General features: G+C 37.5%; 1 protein-coding gene across 9 annotated transcripts in view; it reads left to right on the forward strand.

Annotated features, from left to right (window-relative positions):
• NBEA (neurobeachin) overlaps positions 1–20324 on the forward strand; it is a 742365-nt gene that overhangs the window by 672119 nt on the left and 49922 nt on the right. For all 9 annotated transcript variants that reach the window (XM_028837519.2, XM_028837523.2, XM_028837524.2 and 6 more), the window contains one exon: positions 14661–14828. In XM_028837519.2, coding sequence (XP_028693352.1) covers positions 14661–14828 — 168 coding nt within the window. The remainder of the gene's footprint in view (positions 1–14660; positions 14829–20324) is intronic.

The following is a 20324-nucleotide window of genomic DNA, read 5'->3' on the forward strand; positions in this document are numbered from 1 at the left end:
TGAGATGGGCCAGAGGGGGCTCAGATATTCCTCACAGATAAGGAATGGATCTCCAGGTTGGCCACCCCAATTCCCTAGCTTGAGACTCTCAACTGCATTCAGGTGTGTCTGCCATACAGCGTCATTCTCAAGGTTTGCTCAAGTCATCACTGTCAGGTGCAGCTTACAACACACCATGACACTTGGAAATAAGACACCTTATCTCTTAGAATTGCAGTGTCCTCCTTATTTCTTAAATTGAGGACTTGTTCATTCCATAAGTCTTTACTGAGAGCTAGTTATGAGCAAGGCATTATGGAAAATACAAAGAATGGCCATGGATCCTACTCTAAGTGAAGCTAGAGTAGAGAAATTCCTTCGTTCATTCCATAGTTATGAAGGGGCTATGACTCATTTCATCCTGCTCTGGGCTCTGGGAACACAAGGATAAGCAACTCAGTGAGTGGCTTCAGAAGGTTCCCTCTAGATAGGGACACAGACAAAATAAACAAACAGTCCCAGTAAACACTGATAGTATTTATTGAACAGATATCTGTTGAGTGTTCCGGGTGATGTTTTATGTGTTTGCAAGGATCTCTACCCTCCTGGAGCTTACTTTTGATCGAAAGGAGACAGGCAATAGACAATTTTTTAAAAGTGAAACTCTAGTATGTTAGAAGGTGATCGGTGGTAGCAAATAACACTGCAAGAAAAGGGGACCATGAGTACCTGCAGGGGAGAGCGGTCAGGACAGCCTCCCTATGAAGGGAGATTAGAGGTAGGCCTGGAAGAGCAGAGGGAGGGAACCAAGTGACTCTCTTAGGGAAAGAGCATTGTGGGCAAAGGGAACATTAGAACAAAGGGCTAGTGGCAGGGATGTGCTTGGCAAGGAGGCCGGTGGGCCAGGAAAGGGTGGGCAAGTAGGCACACAGTAGGAAAAGAGGACCAAGTAACAGTTGGGGAGCATCACACAGGGTCTTGAAGGCCATTGTAAGTACTTTGCCTTTTTACCATGAGTAAAATGTAAAGTCCTTGCAATGTTTTCAGCAGAAGAGTGACTGATCTTCCTTATGTTTTGAAAGGATCACTCTGGCCGCAGTGTTGGGAATGAATGATTCTGCAAGGGTAGAATCAGGAAGATCTGCTAGAAGGTATTGTGAGAGATGATGGTGGCTTGGACCGGGGGTAGCAGTAAAAAAGTAGTAAGAAATTATTGATTCTGGGTGTAGTTTAAAATTTGAGCCTGTTATCTCCCTGGGAGTTACTACCAGTGGCCGTTTTCCCTCAGGTTTCTCTGGTCTTACAGAGGCAGGTGAAGGGTTGGGAATGAGCGTGCAGAGTAGTGATGGCTACAGCAGCAGAGATAGATAAATCCATCTGGGAAGAACATTTTAGAGAGTTCTGCTAGAACGAAAGCATGCGTGTTTAGTTCCTATTGTCAACTTGGCCCTTTAGCAGAAATTCTAAGCAGCGGAAATAGCCAGAGAACATGTGTATCCTCCACTAGACTCTAATCTTTTTCAGGACGTCGAATGCTTATTCATCTGTGTGTCCTCCAAGGCTAATGTCTGACATACGGTAGGTGGTCAGTAATTTGGAGCAGGAGGGAGATTAGACTATATTCACCTTCTTTATTTGCATTTCAGTGGGATCTACTCCCAGAAATCAGAGGTTTTGTCTTGTTTATCACAGTATCCTGGGGCCTAGAACACTGCCTGGCACATAACAGGTGCTCCATGTTGAACGAATGAATGTTCCCTCTGTCTGAAATGCTCTTCTCCCAGATGTCTTTACACTTCATTTCTTCATCAGGGTCCTTAATTGTCACAAACTCAGGGAAGCCTTCCCTGACCTCCTCCCCTAAATCAGTAATCCTCCCGCCACTACATGTACTCCTTACTCCCCATCCTGCTTTTCTGTTTCCTTCGCACTTGTCACCTGCGGACACACCGTGTATCTTACTAATTATCTTAGTTTTTGTTGGTCTCCTCCCACTACAATGTCAACTCTCTTGCAGGGACTTTGGGTTTTTTTGTTCACTGCTATAATCTTACAGTCTAGAAGAGGGTCTGTCACAAAGCAGATGGCCAATCAATAGTTGCTGAGTGAATGAATGAGCTTCTTCCCCAGCCCCACCCTCATTCCTGACATTTCTTTTATTCCTTCCTTTTGTGACCATCACATCTTTTCCACTGCTTTAATTAATAAACCTATAAATATTTATTAAATAATTATTATCCAATGATAGGTTAAGAGTTATGGGAAATGCAAGATAAGAATTAGATAAAGTCCCTGTATTCAAAAGGCTTATATTCTAATTGAGGATATACTATTAACTTTGGAAACAATGAAGTGCTAATTGACAATCATCCCATTCATTTGTACAGTACCTCGCAGTTTGTCGTAAAATGATTTCACAAGTAAATTTGCATGTGTTATCTTACTCTATTAAGTAACAGGAGGATACTGATGAAAAGTGTTGGATAGAAATTCATAGAAAATAACAAGTGAGAGCTGAGAACACAGGAAGCAAACACTGAACTTGAGTAAGAAGGATGGGTAGGTCTTCAAAAAGCAGGAAGACAATGCTTTCAAGCTAGAGAGAAAGAAAGCAAAAGCTCTGAGGTCACACCAGCTGCTGTGTGCCTAAGGGCTATGAAGTGTCTGTGCTAGGGAAACTAAGGATTTATATCAGGAAGTCCTGAGAAACAGTGGGGAAAGGTGGGATGGAGGTTTGAAAGGCCTGAGTCACATAGGTTATGCTGGGAGGAGCAGTGGCAGCTTTGAAATAGAGAATGGCAATGTGGACAGGATGGCTTGACAAGTCTGTCCCACAAGCAGGGCGCCAGACAGATTGGATTACAGAAGAAGTTTGAAGTATATTGTAGTAACCCATGTGGAGAGCTGTGAGAGCTAGAAATAATCTCCTGTCTTATACATCCAGAAACAGTCAAGTACTGGAATAATTTAAGCCCCTCAAAATAAACATCAAAGACAACTATATTGTCTCTGCTTAAAACAGTTGAATTATTGAAGTTGTAGTAGCTACAACTGCAGTTAAATTATGAAAAGAAGATGGCATAGACACTACAGAAGTGACAATATGGCTTTCTGATTATCTACTTGAATATATGCAACTCTATTTAGAGAATTTTTTAATCCCAAAAGCAGATTTTTGAGGTAATGAAAAAAAGGGATGGGAAATAAATATTTTTGCTCCGGTCTAGAAGAAGACATGGGTATTTAATATTCTTAAATGTTAAAATTCAGGAGAAATATTGTCTCCTCACAGTTAAATTCAGTAGTCTACTTTCTTTTTTTCATAAATTTCAGAGAAGCTTTACCCCAAACCTGCTAGAGAAAGAATTCTGTACCATCTAATACTCATGGGACAAAATAGAAATTAGAATGAGGGAAATATTATCCATCTAAGAGATATCCTCTCTAGTTTAAATATCACTCTTTATTTCCTTCCTTGCAGATCCCCAGGGCAGAGCTATGGATTGGGAATTGGTTTATCTAGGCTTAACGCAATTGCTTCTGCCTCTAGATATGCAAGTAGAGGGTAAAGAAAGTGATTAAGAGCATTATGACACTAATAGCTTAGTGATCAAGTATTTCTTTACATTTTTCCAATGTAAGTATTGTACTAAAAATCCCGTTTCAAAATGCCAAATGGGTTTGTATATAAAAACGATTCTGAAAAGAACAAAATAAACAGATACCAATGATCAGTCAATACTGTTTATCGTAAAGAGTCTTAATGTCAGGCTTCAGTTTTAGAAAAGTTGTTATATTTTAATTATTGATAGCTAATGTTCCATTCGTAGATAGTCATTTGATTTTGAACTAGATTTAGCTTTTAAATGTGTAAACTGTATCTTCTTTTCTTTCTGCACAGTAAGTGGCAAGATAAAAAATTGACAAGACTTTATTTAACCTCCTACCTCATTGTTTCTTTGTCATTTAATTTTATAACAAAAAAGACAAAATTATTTAACTACAATCAATTATTTATTGATTCACTATGTTGCCTCTCTAATATATAGAACAGGGTAAATAACTATAGACATAAATATTTTTAAATTTAATTAAGGGCTATTATGGCTGGTTCCAAGATGACTGAATAGGAACAGCTCCAGTCTAGAGCTCTTCTGCATGAGCAATGCTGAAGACAGGTGATTTCTGCATTTCCAACTGAGGTACCAGGTTCATCTCACTAGGGCTTGTCAGACAGTGGGTGCAGCCCACCGAGCATGAGCCGAAGCAGGGCGAGGAAGTGCAAGGGGTCAGGGAATTCCCTTTCCTAGCCAAGGGAAGCTGTGACAAACGGCACCTGGAAAATCGGGTCACTTCCACCCTAATACTGCACTTTTCCAACAGTCTTAGCAAACGGCACACCAGGAGATTATATCCTGAGCCTGGCTCAGAGGGTCCCACGCCCACAGAGCCTTGCTCATTGCTATCACAGCAGTCTGAGATCGAACTGCAAGGTGGCAGTGAGGCTGGGGGAGGGGCTCCTGCCATTGCTGAGGCTTGAGTAGGTAAACAAACAAGCCTGGAAGCTCGAACTGGGTGGAGCCCACCGCCCCTCTAGAAGGCCTGCCTGTCTCTGTAGACTTCACCTCTGGGGGCGGGGCATAGCCAAACAAAAGGCAGCAGAAGCCTCTGCAGACTTAAATGTCCCTGTCTGACAACTATGAAGAGAGTAGTGGTTCTCTCAGCATGGAGTTTGAGATCTGAGAATGGACAGACTGCCTCCTTAAGTGAGTCCCTGACCCCTGAGTAGCCTAACTGGGAGGCACCCCTCAGTAGGGGCAGACTGACACCTCACATGGCCAGGTACCCCTCTGAGATGAAGCTTCCAGAGGAACAATCAGGTAGCAACATTTCGCTGTTCAGCAATATTCGCTGTTCTGCAGCCTCCACTGATACCCAGGCAAACAGGGTCCGGAGTGGACCTCTAGCAAACTCCAATAGACCGGCAGCTGAGGGTCCGGACTGTTAGAAGGAAAACTAACAAACAGAAAGGACATCCACACCAAAACCCCATCTGTACATCACCATTATCAAAGACTTTGGTCTTTGGTAGACTTATGATAGATAAAACCACAAAGATGGGGAAAAAATAGAGCAGAAAATCTGAAAATTCTAAAAATCAGAGCACCTCTCCCCCTCCAAAGGAATGCAGCTCCTCGCCAACATCGGAACAAAGCTGGATGGAGAATGACTTTGACGAGTTGAGAGAACAAGGCTTCAAACGATCAGACTTCTCCGAGCTAAAAGAGCAAGTTCGAACCCATTGCAGAGAAGCTAAAAACCTTGAAAAAAGATTAGACAAATGGCTAAATAGAATAAACAATGTAGAGAAGTCCTTAAATGACCTGGTGGAGCTGAAAGCCATGGCACAAGAACTACGTGACACATGCACAAGCTTCAGTAGCTGATTCGATCAATTGGAAGAAAGGGTATCAGTGATTGAAGATCAAATGAATGAAATGAAGAGAGAAGAGAAGTTTAGAGAAAAAAGAGTAAAAATAAACAAAGCCTCCAAGAAATATGGGACTATGTGAAAAGACCAAACCTACGTCTGATTGGTGTACTAGAAAATGACGGGGAGAAATGGAACCAAGTTGGAAAACACTCTGCAGGATATTATCCAGGAGAACTTCCCCAACCTAGCAAGGCAGGCCAACATTCAAATTCAGGAAATACAGAGAACGCCAGAAAGATACTCCTCGAGAAGAGCAACTCCAAGACACATAATTGTCAGATTCACTAAAGTTGAAATGAAGGGAAAAATGTTAAGGACAGCCAGAGAGAAAGGTCAGGTTACCCACAAAGGGAAGCCCATCAGACTAAGAGCAGATCTCTTGGCAGAAACTCTACAAGCTACAAGAGAGTGGGAGCCAGTATTCAACATTCTTAAAGAAAAGAATTTTAAACCCAGAATTTCATATCCAGCCAAACTAAGCTTCATAAGTGAGGGAGAAATAAAATCCTTTACAGACCAGCAAATGCTGAGAGATTTTGTCACCAGCAGGCCTACCCTACAAGAGCTCCTGATGGAAGCACTAAACATGGAAAGGAACAACCAGTACCAACCACTGCAAAAACATGCCAAATTGTAAAGACCATCGATGCTAGGAAGAAACTACATCAACTAACAAGCAAAATAACCAGCTAATATCATAATGACAGGATCAAACTCACACATAACAATATTAACCTTAAATGTAAATTGGCTAAATGCTGCAATTAAAAGACAGAGACTGGCAAATTGGATAAAGTGTCAAAACCTATCCATGTGCTATATTCAGAAGACCCATCTCATGTGCAGAGACACACATAGGCTCAATAAAAAGGGATGGAGGAAAATCTACCAAGCAAATGGAAAACAAAAAAAGGCAGGGGTTGCAATCCTAGTCTCTGATAAAACAGACTTTAAACAAACAAAGATCAAAAGAGACAAGGCCATTACATAATGGTAAACGGATCGATTCAACAAGAAGAGATAACTATCCTAAATATATATGCACCCATTACAGGAGCACCCACATTCATAAAGCAAGTCCTTAGAGACCTATGAAGAGACTTAGACTCCCACACAATAATAATGGGAGACTTTAACACCCCACTGTCAACATTAGACAGATCAATGAGACAGAAAGTTAAAAAGGATATCCAGGAATTGAACTCAGCTTTGCACCAAGAACCTAATAGACATCTACAGAACTCTCCACCCCAACTCAACAGAATATACATTCTTCTCAGCACCACATTGCACTTATTCCAAAGTTGACCACATAGTTGAAAATAAAGCACCCCTCAGAAAATGTAAAAGAACAGAAATTATAACAAACTGTCTCTTAGACCACAGTGCAATCAAACTAGAACTCAGGATTAAGAAACTCCCTCAAAACCGCTCAACTACATGGAAACTGAACAACCTGCTCCTGAATGGCTACTGGGTACATAACAAAATGAAGGCAGAAATAAAAATGTTATTTGAAACCAATGAGAACAAAGACACAACATACCAGAATCTCTGGGACACATTTAAAGCAGTGTGTAGAGGAAAATTTATAGCACTAAATACTCAGAAGAGAAAGCAGGAAAGATCTAAAATTGACACCCTAACATCACAACTAAAAGAACTAGAGAAGCATGAGTAAACACATTCAAAAGCTAGCAGAAGGCAAGAAAAAACTAAGATCAGAGCAGAACTGAAGGAGAGACACAGAAACCCTTCAAAAAATCAATGAACCCAGGAGCTACTTTTTTGAAAAGATCAACAAAATTGATAGACTGCTAGCAAGACTAATAAAGAAGAAAAGAGAAAGAATCAAATAGATGCAATAAAAAATGATAAAGGGGATATCACCACCGACCCCACAGAAATACAAACTACCATCAGAGAATACTATAAACACCTCTATGCAAATAAATTAGAAAATCTAGACGAAATGGATAAATTCCTGGACACTTACACCCTCCCAAGACTAAACCAGGAAGAAGTTGAATCCCTGAATAGACCAATAACAGGCTCTGAAATTGAGGCAATAATTAATAGCCTACCAACCAAAAAAAGTCCAGGACCAGACGGATTCACAGCCAAATTCTACCAGACATACAAGAAGGAGCTGGTACCATTCCTTCTGAAACTATTCCAATCAACAGAAAAAGATGGAATCTTCCCTAACTCATTTTATGAGGCCAGCATCATCCTGATACCAAAGCCTGGCAGAGACACAACAAAAAAAGAGAATTTTAGACCAATATTTCTGATGAACATCAATGCAAAAATTCTCAATAAAATACTGGCAAACCGAATCCAGCAGCACATCAAAAAGCTTATCTACCATGATCAAGTGGGCTTCATCCCTGGGATGCAAGGCTGGTTCAACATACACAAATCAATAAATGTATTCCAGCATATAAACAGAACCAAAGACAAAAACCACGATTATCACAATAGATGCAGAAAAGGCCTTTGACAAAATTCAACAGCCCTTCATGCTAAAAACTCTCAAAAAATTAGGTATTGATGGGATGTATCTCAAAACAATAACAACAGACCCACAGCCAATATCATACTGAATGGGCAAAAACTGGAAGCATTCCCCTTGAAAACTGGCACAAGACAGAGATGCCCTCTCTCACCACTCCTCTTCAACATAGTGTTGGAAGTTCTGGCCAGTGCAATCCGGCAGGAGAATTAAATAAAGGGTATTCAATTAGGAAAAGAGGAAGTCAAATTGTCCCTGTTTGCAGATATCATGATTGTATAGTTAGAAAACCCCATCATCTCAGCCAAAAATCTCCTTAAGCTGATAAGCAACTTCAGCAAAGTCTCAGCATACAAAATCAATGTGCAAAAATCACAAGCATTCTTATACACCAGTAACAGACAAACAGAGAGCCAAATCACTACCATTCACAATTGCTTCAAAGAGAATAAAATACCTAGGAATCCAACTTACAAGGGATGTGAAGGACCTCTTCAAGGAGAACTACAAACCACTGCTCAGTGAAATGAAAGAGGACACAAACAAATGAAAGAACATTCCGTGCTCATTGATAGGAAGAATCAATATCATGAAAATGGCCATACTGCCCAAGGTAATTTATAGATTCAATGCCATCCCCATCAAGCTACCAAAGACTTTCTTCACAGAATTGGAAAAATCTACTTTAAAGTTCATGTGGAACCAAAAAAGAGCCTGCATTGTCAAGACAGTCCTAAGTCAAAAGAACAAAACTGGAGGCATCACGCTACCTGACTTCAAACTATACTACAAGGCTACAGTAACCAAAACAGCATGCTACTGGTACCAAATCAGAGATATAGACCAATGGAACAGAATAGAGCCCTCGGAAATAATACCACACATCTACAACCATCTGATCTTTGACAAATCTGACAAAAACAAGAAATGGGGAAAGGATTCCCTATTTAATAAATGATGGGAAAACTGGCTAGCCATAAGTAGAAAGCTGAATCTGGATCCCTTCTTTACATCTTATACTAAAATTAATTCAAGATGGATTGAAGACTTAAATGTTAGACCTAAAACCATAAAAACACTAGAAGAAAACCTAGGCAATACCATTCAGGCCATGGGCATGGGCAAGGACTTCATAACTAAAACACCAAAAGCAATGGCAACAAAAGCCAAAATGGACAAATGGAATCTAATTAAATTAAAGAGCTTCTGCACAGCAAAAGAAACTACCATCAGAGTGAACAGACAACCTACAGAATGGGAGAAAATTTTTGCAATCTACTCATCTGACAAATCTACAAAGAACTCAAATTTACAAGAAAAAAAACCATCAAAAAGTGGCAAAGGATATGAACTGACACTTCTCAAAAGAAGACATTTATGCAGCCAACAGACATAAAAAAATGCTCATCATCACTGGACATCAGAGAAATGCAAATCAAAACCATAGTGACATACCATCTCACACCAGTTAGAATGGTGATCATTAAAAAGTCAGGAAACAACATGTGCTGGAGAGGATGCAGAGAAATAGAAACTCTTTTACAATGTCAGTGGGACTGTAAACTAGTTCAACTGTTGTGGAAGACAATGTGGCAATTCCTCAAGGATCTAGAACTAGAAATACCATTTGACCCAGCCATCCCATTACTGGGTATATATCCAAAGGATTATAAATCATGGTGCTATATAGACACATGCACACGTATGTTTATTGTGGCACTATTCACAATAGCAAAGACTTGGAACCAACCCAAGTGTCCATCAATGATAGACTAGATTAAGAAAATGTGACACATATACACCATGAAATACTATGCAGCCATAAAAAAGGATGAGTTCATGTCCTTTGTAGGGACGTGGATGATGCTGGAAACCATCATTCTCAACAAACTGTCACAAGGACCAAAAAACACCACATGTTCTCACTCATAGGTGGGAATTGAACAATGAGAACACTTGGACACAGGAAGGGAACATCACACACCGGGGCCTGTCATGGAGTTGCGGGAGTGGGGAGGGATAGCATTGGGAGATATACCTAATGTAAATGAGGAGTATAAATGACGAGTTAATGGGTGCAGCACACAACATGGTGCGTGTATACACATGTAACAAACCTGCTTGTTGTGCACATGTACCCTAGAACTTAAAGTATAATAAAAACAAAAAAAGAAAAGCAAAAAAAAAGACTATTATGAGCATCTATGAGCTAATAAATTTTAAAACTGAGATGAAATGGATGAATACTGAGAAAAATATTTAAAATGTCAAAATTGAGACTTCCAAGACTTACGGAAATGTAAATGGTAAAATCTTCCCATCCCAACCCCCCCAAAATTCAAGGCCCAAATTACATTACACGTAAATTCTACCAAATTTTCAACAGATAATGAATTCATTTTCTTATACCAGTTGTTTCAGGAAACATGGAAAGCTATCCAGCTAGTTTTATGAGGCTAATGGGATCTCAATTCCAAAAATAGTGAAAGGGAGGAAAAAGAAAGCATGCTCATTTCATATACAGCTCTAAATATAAAAATTCTAAATGAACTATTATCAATGTTATTAAATGTGTGTGTATATGCCTGTGTATGTGTATATGTCTCTGTGTGTGTGTGTGTGTGTGTGTGTGTGTGTGTGTGTGTGTGTGTGTATGTGTGTTGCATCAGAACTAAGTAGAGTTTAACCCTTAAGATCAGGAAAAAGACAGGGATTTTCCACATCACCACTGCTGTTTTACGTAGTTCTTAAGGCTAAGAACAATTCTATAAGAAAAAAAAGTTATAGGTGTAACTACTAAGAGTTGCTACAAACACAATCAACTTCTAGAAATCAGTATCATTGTTCTACATCATTAATAACCAAGTACAAAATATAGTTTTAAAGTGTTACAGTTGCATCGAAATTTATGAAGTATCTGGGAATAAACTTAACCAAGAACACTAAGATAAAACTTTTATGGACAAAATTTTAATTTTTAACTCTAAAAAAGGACATAGAAAATGATCTGTATAAATCAAGATATTTGGGGAGCTTGGATAGTAAAACCTAATATCAGTGTTCACAAATTAATTTATAAATTTACTGGCATTCCAATCAAATTCTTTTGATATATCTATGCACATAATGTAAAAGTTACGAAGAAGAATAAATGTTCCTGAATAGCCTAGTTAATCCTGAAAAAAAGAATAAATTCTACCACATGTTGAGATATGTAAGAAATAAGATAGTTAAGATAAATTGAGGTAATAATAGAAATTAAAAATATAGAAAGCTGGACACACACATATGTTGACATGATAAATACATAGAAGAGAGAGCAAAAGAATATAAAGATAAATTAAGATAATAATAGAAATGAAAAATATAGAAAGCTGGGGACACACATATCTAGACATGATAGATACATAGGAGAGAGAGCAAAAGAAAAAGGAGGAAGGAGGCTGGACTTCTTCTATGTAGATTATGATATTATCTGTAAATAATGAATGTTTTATATCTTCATTTCAAATATATATTCACACAGTAAAGATAACACCATACATCTCTGAGAAAAGGAATTTTTGTTTAATAGATGGTATTGGAAAAACTGACTCACTGTATAAACAAAAATAATACTGGATCCATATCTAATATCACATATGAATGAAAGTAGATCTAGATTAATTAAAGATCAAAATATAAAAAGTAAAACCATAAATATAAAGCTAATTGATAAAAATATAGTTATCTCTGTAATTCAAGACAAAACCCCAAAGCATAAACATTTTTAAAACATGATTTGATGATCTCAAAATTAAGAAAATATATGTAACAAATAACATGGATAAAGTTAATAGATATATGACATTTGGGAGAATGCATTTGCAGTGTTTCAAACCACAAGGAACTCTTACCTAAAATATGTAAATCAGGCTAGGTGCAGTTGCTCACATCTGTAATGCCAGCACTTTGGGAGGCCGAGGCAGGCAGATCACATGAGCTCAGGAGTTTGAGACCAGCCTGGGCAACATGGCAAAACCCTGTCCCTGCAATACAAAAGTACAAAATACTAAAATACGAAAATTAGCCAGGCATGGTGGCGAATGCCTGTAGTCCCAGCTACTCGGGAGGCTGAGGTGGAAGGATCACTTGAGCCCAGGAGGTGGAGGTTGCAGTGAGCTGAGATCGCACCACTGCACTCCACCCTGGGCCATAGAGTGAGATCCTGTCTAAAAATTAATAATAATAAAATTAAATATATAAATCAACAATATAAAGACAAGAACCTCCATTTTTTAAATGAGTAAAGGATATGAACAGGAAATTTACAGAAGAGGAAACCCAAAAGACCAACAAGCATATTAAAAAGATATCAAATCTGTTAGTAATTTGAGGAATACAAATTAAAACAATGAGATATTATTTTGTATCTCTTATGCTGGCCAAAATTAGAAACCTGGATAATACTAAGAGTTGGTGGAGATAAGGTGTATAGAAACTGTCATGCACTGCTAGAGAGTGGGCATTGATGACTCACATTAAGTATGCACTCCCAGTTCTACTCCAGATTATAAATCCCAAAGAAATTCTCACAAAGATCCAAAAGGGGCATTTATCACAGGCTTGTGTCATGGGGATTAGAGGCAGCCTGGTGTTTGTTACCAGGAGAGTTTTGTGCAGCCATGGGAAGCAATGGGCTAGTCACACAGTGACACAGGTAGATTTTTAAAATAATACTAAGTGAGAAAAGTAAGGAACAAAATGAAAATTTTAACCCTATATATTTTTATAGTTCAAAAGTATATCCACAAAAGAATGAGTAATATTTTATAAGGGCACATGCAAACAAAAGGAGAAACATTAAATACATTACAGTGATTGCCTAAGATAGTGGAAGGAAATGAAAATAGGAGATGGAGATAAAAGAGAAAAAATATATTTTAAAAGCTCAAATTATTGAAAAGTCATCATTTCCCACTACCACTCATGATTCCATTGGGTATTTTATTCAATAATGGTTTTACTCTAATAGAGATAATAGTAAATTTCATCGAACCTTTCTTTAGTGGTATCTATAAGATATATTTGTAATGAATGCTGCTTAGCTGATCATGTTGGTAAAATCTCTTTTAAATTATATCTGATTTATATCTGTATATCTGATTCCATAACTAATTTGAATTCCTGTGAATAGGTTTAAGCAATAGTTACTCAATAATGAACCTCTATTTACTCATTTTTAAATCCATTCATTTATTGCATCAGACACTGAAAATGTTACTAAATACTTAGACTGACCTTTTTCTTAATTGAATAGTTATAGAGAATCAACAAAATCATTTATACAAATTGACCACACTAATATAGACATAATACAGAATTTTAACCATCTCTTCTTTTGGACTTTGTCTCATTTCCTATGTTCTACTCTGAACTGTTATTTCAAGATGGATGAGATAGACAGTATAGAAATTCTGTTTAGCTTTAGTACGGAAACTGCTCTTTCACAAAATGTCATTGTTTACATTGCTGAATGAGAAACATCCACACTAATTGGTGTAGATGAAATACAAAAAAATGTTGAAAGGAGTAAATCAGGAAAGGGATTGAAGGGAATAAATTACTAGTTAAATGCAATCACAGGAAAAGTTGAAAAGTATTATTTATATTTTATATACTTAAAAAATGAAAAGCAGTTTTTGGCAATCTAATTTAAGAAATCATTTATTCATTAAGTGAATTCCAAATTGGTTTCAACACCATGGAAATCACAGAGAATGACTTTGTTCACATATTTAGTGACAGCCATAATTTAGAAATTGTCTTATATGGCTATGCATAGCTGAAATTTACAAAGCTAGATGTCCAGCTCTTTTTCATGTTGAAATCAGTGTCCTGTTTAAATCAACAGGAAGTTGATGATAAATGACTGCAGTAAGTGAGAGGCGTAGTGAGCCATGCACCATCACTGCTTGTTTCACAGACCTGAGCAAGACTCCCTACCTACTGTCAAGAGACCTCTAGGAGGCTTCTGATGGCTTCTTAGGAAATAAAAAGGCCTTTTTTTTTTTTTTTTTTTTTTTTCTGTTTATGGAAAGTTAGTATGGCCCTTGATTCTCAGTAATTTATATTTCTTTCCCATTAGTTAGCAAACATCCAGAATTGCCCACTAATTCCTAAACTGTATAATAGCTGAGTTAATTCATAGCAGAAGAAAGACATTCCCTGCTAGTCATCTCAGAGGTAAGCTGGAGGACTTCAGGCAGGAAAATAAATGTATATCAGAGTGTCTCATAAAATTGCTTTATTTCAAACTAATATTTAAAAATGAGAAATGAAATTGTTGTAACATGGTATTAAAAAAGGTATTTTAAATTATTTTTCTGCTAAACATGAGTGTATTTTTATAAGAAATTTATTTATATTAAATCATACTGTGTACCTAATGGAGCCAAGAGAAAGTTTAGCATTTTAGAAAGAGAGAATTTTCATTTAGGTCTGTGTAAAATACTGCTGAGGTAGTGTTTTTCCATTTCTAGGAACTGAAGATCTGATACATATAAATCAAGTATAGAAATGTAAAGAGCATATTCTCCTTTTTATATATAATATTTCAAAGTAAAAAAAAGAAAGGATATGAAGGTCTACTAAGTTTTGATGGTCTCTCATTTCTTCCTTGACTCATTTCAGGCCCTAGAAAGTGAATTTGTTTCTTGCCAACTTCATCAGTGGATCGACCTTATATTTGGCTATAAGCAGCGAGGACCAGAAGCAGTTCGTGCTCTGAATGTTTTTCACTACTTGACTTATGAAGGCTCTGTGAACCTGGATAGTATCACTGATCCTGTGCTCAGGGAGGTAGGTGTTAAGTCCTATATTATTCCAAAAATTTCTGTCATCTCTCAAACACAAATTTGACATTCCATCTCCTTCTGTATAATTTTTTTTTTCAACGTAACTTTTTACAAAACATAGATTTCAGGTTCTTGATGTATGTGGAAAAATTGAAAAAAGGCCCAAAACAAGTAATGAGACCAGTATGTGGTTCCTTTTTAACTTGCAGACACTTTTAATGTACTTCTATATCTATATTTTATTTTTCTTCAAAATTTACATTAAAATATGTAATGCTTTATGTGTGTTAGTAATAAATGAAACCTAGCTGAATATTTAAATAGGAATATTTCACATTACAATAATCTGCCACTGTGGCTATTCTTAAAAGCACAAGTGCTGGGATTTCAGTGGCTCTTGCCTGTAATCCCAGCACTTTGGGAGGCCAAGGTGGGCAGATGACTTGAGCCCAGGAGTTCGAGACCAGGCTGGCCAATATGCTGAAACCCCATCTCTACCAAAAATACAAAAATTAGCAGGGTGTGGTGGTGCAGGCCTGTGGTCCCAGCTACTCCGGGGCCTGAGGTGGGAGGATCACTTGAACACAGGAGGCAGAGCTTGCCATGAGCCAAGATTGCACCACTGCACTCCAGCCTGGGTGACAGTGAGACCCTGTCTCAAAAACGTAATAAATAAATAAAAGCAATATTTCTACCTTTTAGACAGAATACTCAAAAAATACATGAATGAAATAGATGCGGTTATGCCATTTTATTCCTATGTGTTCTCAATCTGAAATGTTTATGGCTAACAGTTGGGAATTATGTGCTGTAGTATGTGTATAGTATTTTTAGTGAAAATATTCATATAAAATATTGCTTAAATCACTTCTACATTGCACAAAATTTTAGATAAGTGGAAAGAGTGAAGATACAACAGCTGCTACGTAAGTGTTGCTTCAAGGAAGTGATATCCCAGTCTTCCATTCTACCAGATATCTGCCATCTGTCGTATGCAAAACAAGTAATCATTTCTGCATCTCCAGCCAGTGGAATGCTTTTCTTATATTTTATTGTAGAGGTGGAAAACTTGTAGATTGGAGCAATGAAGCTCTACAGAAAAATTTGCATTCATAAGTTTATTTCTTATATACCTCTATAAAATTAAAATGACTCTATTTGCATGGTTCAAACAGAGAAGAGGAAAAGGAAAGGAAGAGCCTCATAATCATTGATCCTTGGACCCTTAGGGCAATATTCTGAGAACACGTTGCAAGCATATTATTAGGGGCAATATTGTACCATATTGTGTGCACAAGAAGATAAAATTATTGCCTGAAGCCAAGAGAAAAACAGAGAGACAGAATGAATGAATGAATGAATGAATGAATGAATGAATGAGAGAGAGAGAAGGCAGGTATTATGAAATAAGGAATTTTCTCTGCAAATCATTACACTCACCCAACTGAGTATCCCCAGTTGTGTATAAATTGTAATCAGATTATTTGGTAGGAGAAATTCTGAGCTTAATTATTCTCTTAACTATATACCCTTGCTTATCACATGCCTGTTTTATTAAATACTTTATAAACGAAATTATTCTAAGGCTGATACCTTTTAGAATCAGGAAAAAAATAATTGTAATAGTTCATCTTTATATTCCAAGATCAACTCTAAATTGTCTTTTGACTTCTAAATGTCATAGACATTTCTGCTTTGGGATATTTTGTTATACATTTTTACCCATTATAATAAAGTTCTGTTCTTATAAAGAAAGTTAAAAGTTAATCCTGTTGGGCAAAACAAATTAAATACATTAAATACAAAATAAAATAAATTAATACATTAAATACAAAATAAAATACATTAAGCATCTTATACGTGATGAAAGTGCAGGGCAGCATTAAAACTGACAGCAAAATAGCAGGTTTTTCCAATTTAAATGAGGGTTTAAAAATAGATAACTGAAAGAATTTGAAAATGGAATTAAAACGGAAACTTTCTTTACTTGGATACAGTGTTCATTATTTGAATCTTATCAAAATACCTGTTTCTACAAAATAACACGTCACTGCTTTGGACAGTGAAAAAATTGTATATAAGGCTTTGTTAATGTAGAACTTCTTAATGAAACATTACATAGAAATGTAAACATTAAAAATTGTTTTCTGTTGAATGGGAATGGTTCAAGCATATGTTGGCATATTATATAGATGGTCTGAACAATATCTTGTATTACAGCTTTATGACCTTCTAGTGATGCAGACTGTCTGCTGCTAGGGTGCCTCAGCTCAGGACTCTGTCTCCTTTCAGCATGCTCATTCGAAGCACATAATTGCCAGACACTCAGGTTTCATTAGAGACCCAGAGTCATACTGTGAAATGTATGTTCTTTCTCCTCAAACCCCTTGCCCACTTCCTCAACCCTATAATTCTGTGTCAGTTCTTAGAACACTACATGTGAAGGAGCGCATACCTGGAATACTCTTACCTCCCTTCCCCCACCCCCCAGAGGCCTGAGCAAACATCAGCAGAGAGGTTTACCATGGACCTGTGTGGACTCAAGGTTGCTTAGGAAGAGCCTCTGTCTCCTTGTGACCACTAGGGGGCCATTTAGTACAGTGTAGACATAACAGATTAAAGGAGTTCAAGGAATGCTAGTTAATTTCCCCTCTCCCACTTCCCACCATTCACCCCTCTAATATATTCCCGTTGCTGTTAATGCCAGTTAGCCAAGTAGAAGCTAACAGATTCCCACAAAGACAGTTCTGCAGTAACATTTAAGAATGTGAGGAATAGTGTCCTCCAAAGGACAAGAGCCCACCTGAATCCTGTGAGCTGGGTAAATGAGGCCAAGTCATTCAATTTCACTTTACCTCAGTTGCTGTCTCTGTAAATACGTCTATTGTTGTAAGAAAGAACCCAGAGAAAATGGAGTGAAGTACAGCATATTCATTATTTAGTGGTCATTATGCACCCTTACCTATATGCAACCCCTGTGAATGGACCGTGTGGGAGGCACAATACCTTTTTTTAAAACGTTCTTGTTGAATTCCTGGAGGTCTTGTATTACTGTGTTGTGACTTGAGAGAGTTGATTCTCACCTAAGTGGTTGGACACAGACTCTTGGAAAAAGCAAAGTTTAAGGATATTAACCCTTTTATTGAGTTCAATACATTTATTTTACTTGATAATGTTTAGCTTAGTATTTTTAAAATACAAAGATTATACATTTCATATAGATAAAACCAAAGGAAGGCTAATTATAGTTACACTAAACCCCAACTAGCCTAAGATGGATTTTTTCATGCTTAAACACTAATTTAAAAAGAAAAATATTTAATATATGAATATCTATATATGTCTTCTTTGTTTAAAAAAAAAAAATTCTACTACCTGCCTATAAGTTTTGAGTTTTGAAGTTAGTGGTAAAGTTTGAGAAATGGCTTAAGGTTATGGATTCATTCTTCCTTGACAGGTGAAATCACGAAGCAGCACTAACCACAGCAATTATGGCATTAAAATGTCAAGAAATTAGAGGTCAGAATAACAGATAATTTTCTTCTCTATGTCAGATTGAAAATTGACATTCTTTGACAGTTTAGGAACTCTGGCTGAGAAAATTATGACAGCTTAACTTATTTTATACTTGTAAAGCAGTAATTGATAATAAACTTTATCATGACAGCCTCTGGGCAGAAACATGACAGAACAGTTCTGGTACAAAGCTCTTCTTAATATGTAAACACTAGATCTGTTGGATAGTAGATATTATTTAAATTGTCTGAAGTCTTGGCTTACATCATAATCTTCTATGCACTTTTTTCATATATGAGCTGTACTATTGGAGCAGTGTTTTCCAAGCATTATAAAGAATATTTTTTCTTATCCATTTTTATATATTAATAAAAACTGTAGGATTTGATTTATATTTTTACTTACTAAATGATGACCAAGAAACTTCATCCTATGACCTGCTTAGGAAAGAGGATATTCTGGTTGGTAATCATTTAGTCCCATGGTTTTTTAACACCTTGATGCTCAAATGTAGCCCATAACCCAGCAGAATCAGCATCACCTGGGAACTTGCTAGAACTTCAGCCTCTCAGGCTTACCCAGCCTACTAAATACGGTTAATGAGATCCCCAGGCAACTTATTTGAGACATTAACTTTTAAGCAGCACTGCTAGTGAGCTGAGATCGCGCCACTGCACTTCAGCCTGGGCGACAGAGCAAGACTCTGTCTCAGAAAAGAAAACAGGAAGCACTGCTCTACTAAAGGTGTATTAGAATCATTTGGAAAGCTTTTTTTTTTTTCCTTTTTCTACAAAAGTACAGAGAATGGTACAATGAACCTCCATGAACCTCTCACCCAATTTCAAAAATTTAAAACTATTTCATCAAAACCTCACCACTCCCCCTGTACTATTTTTTTTTTTTTTCAGAGACGGAGCCTCGCTCTGTCACCCAGGCTGAAGTATACCGGCGCAATCTCGGCTTACTGCAACCTCCACCTCCCAGGTTCAAGCAGTTCTCCCACCTCAGCCTCCCAAGTAGCTGAGATTACAGGCACCCACAACTACACCTGGTTAATTTTTGTATTTTTAGTGGAGACAGCGTTTCACCATGTTGGCCAGGATGGTCTTGAACTCCTGACCTCAGGTAATCCACCCGCCTCAGCCTACCAGAGTGCTGGGATTACAAGCATGAGCCACTGTGCACAACCCCCTGTACTACTTTTAAATACACATGCCATACCCATCTAACTCCCCATCCACTCTATCCTCCTTATCCCATGGGCATCTCAGAATATCCAGGGAAAGGCTTCAAGCAAGTCTTATTTAAAAAAAAAAAATTATCTGGGAATTTCACACACATTCCCAGTTAAAAACCATTAATCTAGCCTAACAGTCTTATTAAATAATGTTTTCAGCGGGGTGCGATGGCGCACACCTGTAATCCCCACACTTTGGGAGGCCAAGGTGGGTGGATCACAAGGTCAGGAGTTCAAGACCAGCCTGACCAATATGGTGAAACCCATCTCTACTAAAAATACAAAAATTAGCTGGGTGTGGTGGCCTGCGCCTGTAATCCCAGATATGCAGGAGGCTGAGGCAGGAGAATCACTTGAAACTGCGAGGCAGAGGTTGCAGTGAGCTGAGATCACGCCACTGCCCTGCATTGTAGCCTGGGTGACAGAGCGAGTCTCCGTCTCAATAAATAAATAAATAAATAAAATGATATTTTTCAAGACACCTAGCTATGTGACATCAGAGTCAGGACCTAGGTCAGGTATCCTGGTTCTTGAGTCAAGGCTTCTTTAACCGCATTATTTTCTAGCAATTGAAAAATAACAAAACATACACTTAATTTTATTCATTTTAGGATAATATTCTTCTTGCTTCAAAGTGATTCTTAAAATTGTAAGTTAAGGTTATTTCGCTTTTTCAGACCATAAAGGTTTTTCTATATTTGATTTATGCTTTTGAATTTGTTACAACTTTCAACTCAGTAAAACTTT

This window comes from Macaca mulatta, chromosome 17, assembly GCF_049350105.2.
Source record: "Macaca mulatta isolate MMU2019108-1 chromosome 17, T2T-MMU8v2.0, whole genome shotgun sequence".
NCBI classification, from domain to species: Eukaryota; Metazoa; Chordata; class Mammalia; order Primates; family Cercopithecidae; genus Macaca; species Macaca mulatta.